Here is a 12,487-nt window from a genome sequence, read left to right on the forward strand (position 1 = left end):
CCGTTGGTAATGGATGCAATTTCGAGTTGGTCTGCAAAAACTGGTTATATATGTGCTAACCGTTCGTTTTTTATCGCTGGTAGGTCTTTCCCGTTTCCATGGTGCGAATGCGTCATGTTGACGGGCGGTCATGCCCTTCGATCATTTAAGATGTTCGCTTCTCAATTCTGATTGGCTAATTGGAATGAACTATAACTTTGCACGCTGGTAATGGATGCAATTTCGAGTTGGTCTGCAAAAACTGGTTGAATATGTGCTAACCGTTCGTTATTTAGCGCCGGTAGGTCTTTCCCGTTTCTGTAGTGCGAACTCGTTATGTTAGAGGGCGGCCATGCCCTTCGATCATTTAAGATGTTCGCTTCTCATTTTTGAATATTCAAACAAACTAAAATTTCGCATGTTGATAATACAACATGGTATCTTGCTGGTTAAAAGCCCCCCTCCGGAACAGTTTCAAAATTGAGGTTGTTTACGGCTAATTTATTCGCATTGGAAAAATTAAACAGATGTTTGAAAATTTAAAAAAGGTCTCTCGCGTAAAGCGTTCTGCTGTAAAAATGCGCAAAGGGTGTGTCGTAACGGCAACGGGATAGAAAATAGTAAGCTCTGGGCTACAACATGGTATCCAGCTGGTTAAAAGCCCCCCTCCGGAACAGTTTCAAAATTGAGGTTGTTTACGGCTAATTTATTCGCATTGGAAAAATTAAACAGATGTTTGAAAAATTGAAAAAGGTCTCTCGCGTAAAGCGTTCTGCTGTAAAAATGCGCAAAGGGTGTGTCGTAACGGCAACGGGATAGAAAAGCGTAAGCTCCGGGCTACAACATGGTATCCAGCTGGTTGAAAGCCCCCCTCCGGAACAGTTTCAAAATTAGGGTTGTTTAAGGCCATTATATTCGCATTGGAAAAATTAAACAGATGTTTGAAAAATTAAAAAAGGTCTCTCGCGTAAAGCGTTCTGCTGTAAAAATGCGCAAAGGGTGTGTCGTAACGGCAACGGGATAGAAAAGAGTGAGCTCTGGGCTACAACATGGTATCCAGCTGGTTAAAATCCCCCATCCGGAACAGTTTCAAAATTAAGGTTTTTCACGGCTAATTTTTGTGTGTTTTGACACTGAGAGCTATGATTTCTATTATGACAATAAAATTCGGAAAAATGTCACAATGGACGCACAAGATTTTGCATGGTTCTATTTTATTTGAGTATTTATATTCTTTGACGCGTGATCACATTAAAATGCTCTTTATCATGTCATTTTTCCATTGATTTTTTCGTTTTTAATTGTGTTTTACATTAATGTTTCATTTGATATGGTACCTGAAATTTTGTGGTAAAATTTTTGTGTTTAGGGGAAATTATTCTGCCAGAATGACACTGGTTCAATGACTACCCAACGCCAACAACCGCTACATTTAAAAACAAAGCTGACCGAATACTCTGGGAATACCCAAGTCTAGGATGATACGATTAAGATTTAATGAATAATTTTCGAAAAATAACAATTGTTTTCGGCTTTACTAGTTTTTTTAAAACTTATTTGCATGTTTAAAATCAGTTATACCGGTATGTATCGGTATCAATCAAATGTTCTAAAATAAGAAACAACCGCTTGAATTACGTTTCAATCAACAATGAAGGGAAAGCCCCAAAAAACTTTACGTCAAAATCGTTTATATGAGTTTGAAATCAATTTATATGAGTTTGAAATCAATCACAGACGAAAACATTAGCTTGTTTTGTAAAACCTAAAATTTCCAAATTGGAATTGCAGTGCGGACAAGTCAGTTTCAAAACATGACCAGCAAACAATCGAGTTCGCAATTGTTTTCTCCTCAAGTAAGACAAGTTCTTACAAATCTGTCCAGCAAAATATTCTGGCAGGAGCCCTCGTACTCGCATATGGATGATGACCTGCCAGGTAAGACGTAATTCCGTGTTAAAAGTTATATGTAACAGGTTTTTGTGCTTTTTGAGTACAATCCAGCGTCAGTCAATTACCTAATATTCTGGAAGATAAGCATTTTTCCAAAAATTGGTTACCCTTCTAGTTTTTTAAATTATAAAAACCCTGTGTGTTACAAATTAACTGCAACATGTTAAATTAGTAACCAGTTGTAAAATACTAAAACCACTTTTGCTGTTTTAACAGGAAATGAAATTGTCACCAATCTGCCCTTACAAATGTCGATGTACTACAATGTTTTCTTTTTTCCATTCTGGTTGACATCAGAAGCGATAATGTTAAACATCAAGTACCAATACCTTGATGACACATACAAAGTTCTGTTGATTGCAATTCTGCTAATATTTTCAGCAATTGAAATCATCCGATTGTATCTTGGATATGTTGGAAACCTACATGAAAAGGTGAATTGAAAAGTCCACATCTCTACAATTTCACTTATTTTTGTAGTATTACCTGCACAGATGATGACAACATTATCAAAATGTCAGCACGATGATGTATTTTACACTTATTTGTATTTCTCTTTTCATTAAAACTGATTTTCATGTCGTATAATATCGTGTTTAATTTGAACGGATGTATCCAACTGGGATAAGCGCATCTTTTATGTATATATAGTTTAAAAGCAAGTTTTCTGTTTCATTTTCTGAAATTCAAATTTCTGTGCAAGAAAGAAATTATAATACTCTGCCTGTGATATTACTTGATGTATTTATAACTTTTCTTTATTCCTTGTTTAAGCATGGGTAATTTAAGCGTGCATACGTAGTAGTGAAACAAAAAGTTGTTTTCGTCCAATACTTTTATTTTCACTACTACTTTTACATGCTTAAAATAACCATTCTCAAGGAAATAATGAAGCATTGTCATAGGCAGCATGTTTTTATTTTAAATCGAAGTAGTAATGAGACATAACAAATACTCACATTAAAATTTGTTTTCAGGTGCCAGAAATTGCTGGATTTCTTCTCTTTACAATTCTTCCCCAACTTCCACTGCTGCTACTTCTGCTACTAAACGATTCAATGATAATCATGCCAGTGGACCGAGCTGTTAACATCATCTTACTTGTGCTCTATCTTTTCCAAATGGTGTCTGGATACTTTACAGTGAAAGCGATGGTTCGACAACAAACTACCAAACTGCATCTGCAGCAGTTTGTGGATCTTGAACAAATTCCAGCTCAGGGAGACAATTATGATGTCTATGCCAATCCAAATGTGTCCCCTGTTCGCCGAAACACGATCAGGGCATAGAACCCATTGTGAAGTCACTTTGAATTACAATGACGTAACGCTATGGGACTAGAGCAGGCCAGTAGTCGAATCCATACTAGCGTGTTGTTGCATTATATGTACATGCTTTTACAAACTTTTATTTTTCTATATTTTTTACAATAAAACGACATGTATTTTTTGATTTCGAGTGTGTGTGTGTTCTATCAGTTGGCTTTAAATTGGTTGGCATAACAAACCAATGTGATCATGTGTTGAACTTTTAGGCTTTGGAATCAATGTGATCGTGTGTTAAACGTTCAGTTGAATTTATTTCGCCGGGCAAAATCGTAGATTGTGCTAAAATATTCACCAAGCCGAAAATACCTGCGCAACGTTAAGACGTTAAAATACACGACAGAGTTGAGGGCACAATTGGTGGATAGATGGTAGACGCGCTGCAGCTACACCGTTGCTACAAGCGTTATGTGACAGGAACTCACATTGGAGGGTGAGGTTGGCGCATTTGGACATCGAGGATGGGCTTCGTTGGTGGTACCAGTCAAGTTGTGACTTAGAAGCTAACCAAAGCTTTAAACTTTTTATGTTCAGCAAAAATACAATTGCGCACAGAGTAAATGGTATAGAGCTTAAATACAAGTGCAAGCAGACGCATTGTTACAGCGAAAAACAAGCACATGCTTCATCGAAACCAGAAAATACAAAATTACAGCACATATAAAATTTCACGCGCAAAAGATTCAAACAAAAACACAAAAGCTTCTTTCTACAAAGGCATTTTTGGTCGGAATAGATTTGTGAAGTGCATCAAAAAGAATTCTTAGGAGAAAACTTGTGTAACAGAGTGTGAAGTCATCAGATTTTCACAAGCCACGCTTTTCTACTTCTGATAATGCCCAGTCTGAAACGAAAGGCCTGATTAAAAGGCATGGCACCATTGTAAACTATGGAGTGGGTGTAAAATGCCAGGAGCCGTTTGGGTTGGGGTAAAACCACGTCTAAGATTCAAGCTTGTAGTATCTATTTCCGAACAAAGTGTTTTACTGAGCATAAATATGTTGCTCCAACCAATATATGGAAACATTTTTAAAAAGGCAACATTTACTTAAGTATGTTCCGATGTAAGCGAAAATAGGTAAATAATTAATACGCAGTCATCATACGAAGATCACTTGTTTGGGGATTAACCTTTTTTAACTTGCGAGGAATCTACAAGTGTATGAACATGGTGAACCGCGATCGCTTGCAAATGAGCAACTATTTCACGCTCTATGTAGTTCATGTAAGTGTGTTGGCAAGCGCAACGTCGGCCTTGGCAGGCAAAGAGACCCAAGGTAGTAAAGAAGGCGAACTTGAAATAGCGCTTCGCAAGCTTCGGATACATGTGAGTCTTCAGCTGCGCGTATGTTAGTGTTGGAAATGTTGGGTTGTGATTTTGCAAGCGAACAATAAAAAAGTTATACGAGTCGAAAACGTAGACGAGCAAGCGAGTGACCTTATCAACTATTGGCAGGGTTGCCATCGACATGGAACTCGAAATAAAGACACAGGAACAATTGGACTTTCATATCAAACGAAACAAACGTTTTGAACAAATCTTTGCATTTATACGAGCCTTGACATATCACATGTCATATTTTTTGCCAGGAACAATCTGTTCCAACTCCTTGTTCGTAGAAAACACTTAGTGCAGCTCGCGACAGCCCAGGTCTAGGTTTAATTTTAGCAGGGATTTGACTTGTAATTGTTAAAAATAAAAAAAATAAGGACTTAAGTCAAAAACAAGGATAGTTCGTAAAAATAAGGACAAAAACTTTTTCTAAGACATTGCCCTTCAAAATAAGGACAAATCTTAGAAATAAGGACGGTATGGCAACCCTGACTATTGGTCAATAGATCAGTTCAGAGTGGTTCAAGACGAATAAAGTCCCGCTTTAGGGTTTGCCAAATGTTTGCAGGCCGGGATCACATTGAATCAGGTTATTGTTTGACCGAAGATTTGGGTATTTTATACACCATAATACCAATCCGTACCGTAAAGGTTTAAAATTAAAAAAAGTGTTTGCAATGAAAAAACAATTGCTCTCACAACTAAGGTTTGCATTGGATAACAAATGTACGAACAAAACAGATATGTATGAAGATTTCGGTGTTTCCGTACCGTAGCTATTTAAAATAAAAAGTGTTGGCAAAGAAAAAACATTCGCTCACAAAGGTTTGCATTGGACGAATGTTAGGTCAAAAAGATATGTCTGGAAAAAATGCTGAATTGCACCTGTGGGCCACTGTGGTTGTATACTGTTTTGTGTTCCTTTTATCATGAATGCGTACTTCGAAGCAAGCAGATTTGGGCGTCGAGACCATGTGCACCGATGCTAAAGCAATAAATCAAGTTCATCGCTATTAGCTCGCTGTCCCTTTTCAGTGTACCGTAAACCCGCATACCTGACCTTTTGACCGTTGCCTGCGTTTCCCAGCAGCTTCGTACACGCTATAGCGGCTATACGGTATTCGATGACAGCTTCATGTTAATACCATGGTATTAATACCATATGCATATACGTTGAAATTTTACTTTACGTTTTTAGTATCTTAGCCAGCCCATCCTAAGTCTGGTAACGTAATTTTCCGAAATGTCGTTCAGTAAAACCTCTCTAGAAATGGGCGAAACCAATAACGGCAACAAAAGTATTCCTTTGGATTCCATAATTCCAGGGCAGCGGAATTTACCAGATGTTGAATTGCATCAGCAAACCACGAGAATTAAACGGAAATCCAAATATCACCACTTGTGGACTTTGCTCCTTTTATCCTTTCCCATGTCTTCAATTGGATACGTTTCCTTTATGCCGAACTTTGTATACAACGTGCCAGATCACTTGTGCAAGTCAGCTAACAAGGTGCAAGCAAAAATAATTTTGTTAGTTAAACCGAAACAATTTATATATCCGACTACAAACCTAACCATAGTTGTGATGGCTAAATCAAGTTACATTTTTGAATCGAAAGAAAAATGTTTGGTGGCAAAAAAGTGCATCAGAATTTTGTACATTATTAATTAATTATGTCCACCAAGTGGTTTTCAAACCCCTTTTTTTGTGGGTCGTCGATGGAATATTCCATTTTTTTCTTAATCGGATTGGCTTTCTGCCGAACTTTTAAACATTTTAAAGCAGAATCTAATTGTGTAAATATGTATAAAGAATCGCTGCTTTGAGTACTTCAAACTTTTCTGACACTACGATGCATTTATTTTGGGTTGATTTAACATTTCGGTTTTTTTTTTCAGGCCAACACTAAGCACAGTTTTACGAACCATAGCTTCAAGTGGAACCAAAGCCTTAATCTGGACCCGCAATGTGAAAGGTCATAAATAAAGATTGAATTACACAAAATAGTTAAAAGTTCGTTGAACCTGAACGCCTTTCGTGTTTGGATGCAGGATTTAAAAACGGTTGCTCTTCGTTATCAAAGTAGCCTTACTATTAAACAAATCAAGACTAATTGCAAAGTTACGATCAAAATACATCGTAGATTGGTACAGAACCAAAAACAACATCAACATTGTAGATAATTCGTTGAAATCTTTTCAAGGTCAGATAGCATAGAAATAAAGCGGTTTTTTTTTCACTGTAGACCTTCTAACAGAACAAATTTATCCGGTTCTGTGGAGACTGAAGTATGCTTGGACGGATGGCAATACGACCCAGATATAGGTTTCACAGTTGTCACAGAGGTAAAGCAACTAAACTTGTATTGTTCAGCTTTTTCAGGTTTGGTTTTCATAAAACTCAGCCAAAATCGGAACTGACCAGTTAAAATAGAACAACTTTAACAACCAGAGTACGTATCAGGCCTACTAAGGAAGTCAAACCGAATCAAGTCGGTCTCCCAAGCATTCTCATTTGGCAAGACAAAGGCTAGAAAATGTGGTAGGATTCCGAAAGTCGAAATCACAAGCACAGATGCCTGTCACGTATACAGCACATGTCTAAGCCATAGTTTAACCATTGCTCGTCTGCATGAACCCTTCGGGGCTAATAAACGATATGTTTTCATGAGTCGGCGGTGGGATTAAAACGTACAACCATCGAACCATTCTTGTGTTGTGGTGACCAACTACGACAACGCAATATACGGCAAACTTTACTTTCGAAACTATATTGCAATGCGACTTAAAACAACATCAAAATTCACGAAATCAGCCGATATTGTAAATTTGCATCATAAACTTTGAATTAGCCTACTATTAATCTGTCTCAACGAAGTTATAGCTTCAATGTAAACGCCATATTATTTTTTGAGGTGTTCTCAGTTGGAATGAGGATATTTTTTGATGAATTGACGCAGAGTTGTAAGTCGGACCGGGTTCCTGCTTCAATATATAAGCCTGTCAATCAAACTTTCGGGCCTCAACGCGCTTCTCAAAAACGATTCGGGTTTAGGCCGGGTTTGGGGCTCCAATTTCAGGCCCGTTTCAACTCTGCATTTACGTTTTGTTCTAGTTTGACCTTGTGTGCAACGATGCATGGAAACGTCCAATCATCCAATGTGTGTTTATGATCGGTGCTTTGTTTGGCAGTTTGCTCGGGGGAACATTGTCCGACAGGTAAACGATATAGAAATCATAAAATGTGTTGGACAAATTAAGCTGTACCGTTTATACACAAAAATCTTTGCTTGAATAAAAACTGCATGCTTTCCGTTTCAAATGTTGACCTACTGCTAGTGATACTTTCTCATAAATGTTTAGTTTAAAAAGCATTGTGACGCAATGATTGTGACATCATGGAGTTTCAATGACGTCATTCTGTTTCCAGGTTTGGTCGTCGCGTGGTGCTTCTTTCGTCTTTTCTTGGCGGTGGAATTCTACTTTTACTTCTGTCCTTCTCCTTTAGCTACTGGTTTTTCGTGACTGTGGCCTTCTTTGTCGGGGGGCTCCACGTTCTTGCCTATGCTTCCATCTTCGTTATGGGTAAGACCAGTGGTGGGATTTAACCGGTTCGCACTGGTTCTGTAGAAGCGTCTCACGAAATTTTATGAGATCGGCGATCCGGTTAGCATTACTGGTTACTGTCAATGGACTTTTTGTAACAGAACCGACTGAAAAATATGACTTTTGTGATAGAAGCGGCTGACAAAAAAATTGAATCCCATCACTGGGTGAGACCGAAATTTGGCCACGACTGGCGGTGACATTGTTTGTCTTGTCATTGTGTGCAGTTTGTTAGGTCACAGAGTTAAGTCACGTTCAAAACACCTTTTTTGAGTCAGCAATTCATGTGTTTTTTAAAGACAGGGTATAGCAATATAGAGCAAATGACATTTAGGCAATGTTTTGTAAAAAGATAAGTAAAACCATGTGCTTCCTGTGTTCTGTATTTTTCTAAAAACATGAAATTATTATTTTTTATTTCCAGCACAAGAGAGCGTTCCTGAACACCAGAGAGCGCTAGCTGCATTAGGAATCAACAGTTCGTATGGGCTCGGGTTTTTGTATGTTACTTTAGCTGGTTTCTTCATTAAAGACTGGAGATGGTTGCTACGAGCTGTTTCGATTGCAACTTTTGGATACTTTCCATTGCTCGTGTAAGCGTTGTAATGTTGTTTGGTATTTCTTGTTGAGTAAATGCATAGTCTGCCGAACGGAGAACTCAAATTCAGTTCCCCTTAATGGGTAAACCACCAAAATCAAAATTCAGTGGTGGTACAAATTTACATGTTTTGGTAAAAAAATAAAGCCCTTAATCTGTTCATAAAATGGAATAAAAATATGAACTAACAGTTTGGGTGTTTCTGCTGACTTTTTAAAATTATGATTTCACGTTTAAGGCTTTTACTCAAAGAGTCACCGATGTGGCTCGATCAGACAAGACGAAAATCTCAAGTTGTTTCATCTGATAGAAAACAACTCAACAAAAAGTTATCAGAGGTATGTACTAATGGCTGCTGAGCCGATTTTTGATTACAACGTTTAATTTTGGCATCACAGGCCGAAGTTGAAGACATTACAACGTTGAAAATGTTAAAGACGTCTCTGCTTTGTAGTAATTCTGTGTTGAGGATTCGACTACTTATAGCTTGTTTTCTGTGGTAAGAGTAAACTCTCTTAACTGTTTATAACATCACCATGTAGGTGTTGCGCCTTATGTTGCCTTTATGAACCTAATGTTATGTCTAAATATTATCAGCTAGTTGTTGACTCTCATTTATTTCACACGATAGACATAAGAACGCACGTGAGTTCTATTTTGTTGAATTGCCTATCATGTATTAAAGTTACGCTACTACATTTTGTATGGTTAGAAATATATTTGCCAAAGGACTAGTTAAAGAATTGAGCATACGAGACAAGAAAAACAGCAATCTCCAACTTAAACGCGAAATGCATTAGTCAAAACTTTTACACTTTGCATCTACTGAAGACGAGTCAGCAGTATTTGAAAAAAGAGAAAGACATTTACTCGAAAGAAGATGTGGTCAGTTACACCCGACTTGGCACCGATAATTGGGCCAAGTTAGCAGTTTTAGCGATGCATAAAACATTGCGTGCAAACCAGATACGGCTTGCAGATCTAAAAAATATGTCTGGGGCATAAAGCTACTGGGCTAATGTGTACATTTCCAGCCTCAACAAAATGTCTTTATATATGTAGCAAAGGGGATTTAATTAATGTACAGCCTCCGGTGTGTATTTGAATGTATATGTACACACATTGTTTCAAAAAAAAAGAAAATTGTTCTTAAATTGAGATATTCATTTCCTATTAGGCCACCCGATTTGTTCGAAAACCACACAAAACGTTCAGTCTTTTATCTTGATGATACACCACGCAACGTTAAAGAGAATTTTAACGATTGAATGTTTTAAAAACATTAAAGACATTTGGAACTGATTCATACATGATTCACCAAAACTGTCTAAATCTAGGAGCGTGACCTATCTCTGCTTCTACACATTGAGTTTGAACTCAGCGAATCTTGGAGGGAACATCTACATCAATTGTGCGGTTGGAACACTGGTCGACATGGTTTCGTATTTGTGTATGTTCCTGCTTCTTCGCAAGACTGGAAGAAGAAACTCTCTCTCCATCTGCATTTTCATCAGTGGCGCTTTCTGTCTTCTTACACCACCACTAAGGAATCGTCAGTACTTGATTCAGAACAGTGGTTCTCAACCTTTTTTATGCACCGTGGTCCCAATAAGTTAACTTTCGGGCCTTGTGGCCCCTTTTAAGTAACCCCGTAAGGTCTATGGCTCGCTACCAAACCAAATATGTAAATGGCAAACTCAACAAAATTGTAAAGTCCAGGTTCTATGAGGATAAGTATTTTTGCTAAAATTTGGCGAACGATTTAATTTTAAATGAATTTACGGCCGACATGGTACAGTTATTTGTAAGGCGTTAAAAAGACATCTTTGTATCTCAAGCCATTTGCTTAAAAAGAAGTAGAATAGCCCCTGCAAATTGATTGAGAACCACTGCTTTTTGAGTTCGATTGCTAGTTTTACCAACAACTGTTTTGTATTCTAGAAAACGAGACTGTTGGAGTCGCGGCCTCAATGATCGGAAGGTTTTTTCTTACCACATCAGTGAGCATAGCGATCCTCTATACTGGTGAACTGTTTCCAACACTACTTCGCAATACAAGTGTTGGAATAGCTTCGATGTCGGCTAGAATAGGAAGTGCTATTTCACCTTTTCTTATATTTTCAGGTGGGTTTTTTTCATGTACATTTTTTCATTTTCATTTTTCATGTTTCATGTTTTTTTTCATGTTATCTACGGTTGTCAAAAACCGTTTTAACAAGCTATAACTGTGTGAATAGACTTAGTTTAATAGACAGCAATTAATCCCTACACTGCTGTATTTTTGAACTTTTTCAGTCAAGGTTGCAGCTATGAAGTAACGATCTTGTAAGGCGCGCCATTAATAGTAAATCAGTTATAAACTTAAGAATTTATTCATATCAACTTACTTGTTCCTTATCTTTGGCGGAACCTGGCTATCTTTCAGGGCGCACGGTTTGAGATTCACTGCCTTACACTGTACGACAAACCAAGAAATATTTTACCCAATGATCTTCTTCATTTTCAGGTGAAATTATCGACCTTGCCATCCCGTTTTATGTCATGGGATTCCTAGCAATCATGGGATCAGTTTTAACACTTATTTTACCCGAGACATCCAATGCTCCATTGCCTGACACTTTAAAGGACGCCCTTGCACTTAACAAATACAGGTAAAACTCGTACTGATGCCAAGTTATAGATTAAGGGTTACTGGTTATCGTAACTGCCTTCTGCTTACAGTGTTGTTGGTTCTAATCCCGTCGTAACTATTACATTAACAACTTTAAAATGCGGAGTTTTTTGATGATCCGCGAACCCCAGGTTAAGAAACAGTTATATAATCATTAGGTGGGAAATTGGGTTTGTCATCAATGGCATTGACAGGGTGCCTTGTAAAGCTAAGAACAAAGACGACGTTGTATCTAGAAGAAATTACAGTCGATTTACACCAATTCGATAGTTTTACAATGGTTCCATGCTTTTAATCAGGCCATTCGTTTCAGACTGGGCATTATCAGACGTAGAAAAGCGTGGCTGGTGAAAAATCTGATGACTTCACACTCTGTTACGCAAGTTTTCTCCTAAGCAAGATTCGCTGATTTGTTTTTAACACGGGAGCAAGGCTTCGAATTTGTAATGCATTTTACAAATCGATTAGAATGCCTAAAAATGCGTCAGTAGAAAGCAGCATTTGTATTTTTGTTTAAATCTACTGCGCGTAAAATTTTGTATGTGCTGTAAAGTATTTTGTATTTTCTGGCTTTGATAAGTATGTGCTTCTTTTTCGCTGTAACAATGCGGCTGCTTGCACTTGTATTTAAGCTTTATATCATTTACTCTGTGCGCGATTATGCTTTTTGGCTACGTGTTTTAAAAATACACCCTGTAGTCAGAGGTATACACAAACTCTAAATCAGGGGTCGGCAATCTTTTAAGCAGCGCGTGCCAATTTACTTGTTATTTCCATATGGATATGACTTCGCGTGTCAACATTTTTTAATAATAGTGGTTTGTGCCAGCTGATATCAATAATAAGGAAAAACGAGCGTTTTGTGCGTGTTAAGCTAGATTTTGCGACAATGACATGATAAAAAAATGAAAACAAACAGTGTAACAAGTTAAATTACTACTTTAATATAATAACACAAATCGGCTGGCGTGCCATAAAAAACAACCTCGCGTGCCAAGGCTGGCAAGCGTGTCAGGGGTTGC

At 37.7% G+C, this 12,487-nt stretch overlaps 2 protein-coding genes across 2 annotated transcripts; both read left to right on the plus strand.

The window, feature by feature from the left end:
* Nucleotides 1–1,576: 1,576 nt before the first annotated feature.
* LOC145212579 (transmembrane protein 17-like) lies at nt 1,577–3,384 on the plus strand. The gene is made up of 3 exons (XM_080080747.1): nt 1,577–1,917; nt 2,149–2,366; nt 2,910–3,384. Exons 1-3 carry the CDS (start codon nt 1,794–1,796, stop codon nt 3,219–3,221), a joined length of 654 nt encoding a protein of 217 aa, XP_079936873.1. The 5' UTR covers nt 1,577–1,793; the 3' UTR covers nt 3,222–3,384.
* A 2,449-nt stretch (nt 3,385–5,833) lies between these two features.
* On the plus strand, nt 5,834–11,860 carry LOC145213271 (solute carrier family 22 member 4-like). Its single transcript, XM_080081503.1, has 12 exons — nt 5,834–6,100; nt 6,490–6,566; nt 6,837–6,936; nt 7,706–7,809; nt 8,021–8,175; nt 8,621–8,789; nt 9,033–9,132; nt 9,193–9,293; nt 10,132–10,346; nt 10,736–10,918; nt 11,301–11,445; nt 11,779–11,860. Exons 1-12 carry the CDS (start codon nt 5,834–5,836, stop codon nt 11,858–11,860), a joined length of 1,698 nt encoding a protein of 565 aa, XP_079937629.1.
* Nucleotides 11,861–12,487: the final 627 nt, after the last annotated feature.

The sequence above is a fragment of the Phallusia mammillata genome, chromosome 2, assembly GCF_965637545.1.
Source record: "Phallusia mammillata chromosome 2, kaPhaMamm4.hap1.1, whole genome shotgun sequence".
NCBI classification, from domain to species: domain Eukaryota; kingdom Metazoa; phylum Chordata; class Ascidiacea; order Phlebobranchia; family Ascidiidae; genus Phallusia; species Phallusia mammillata.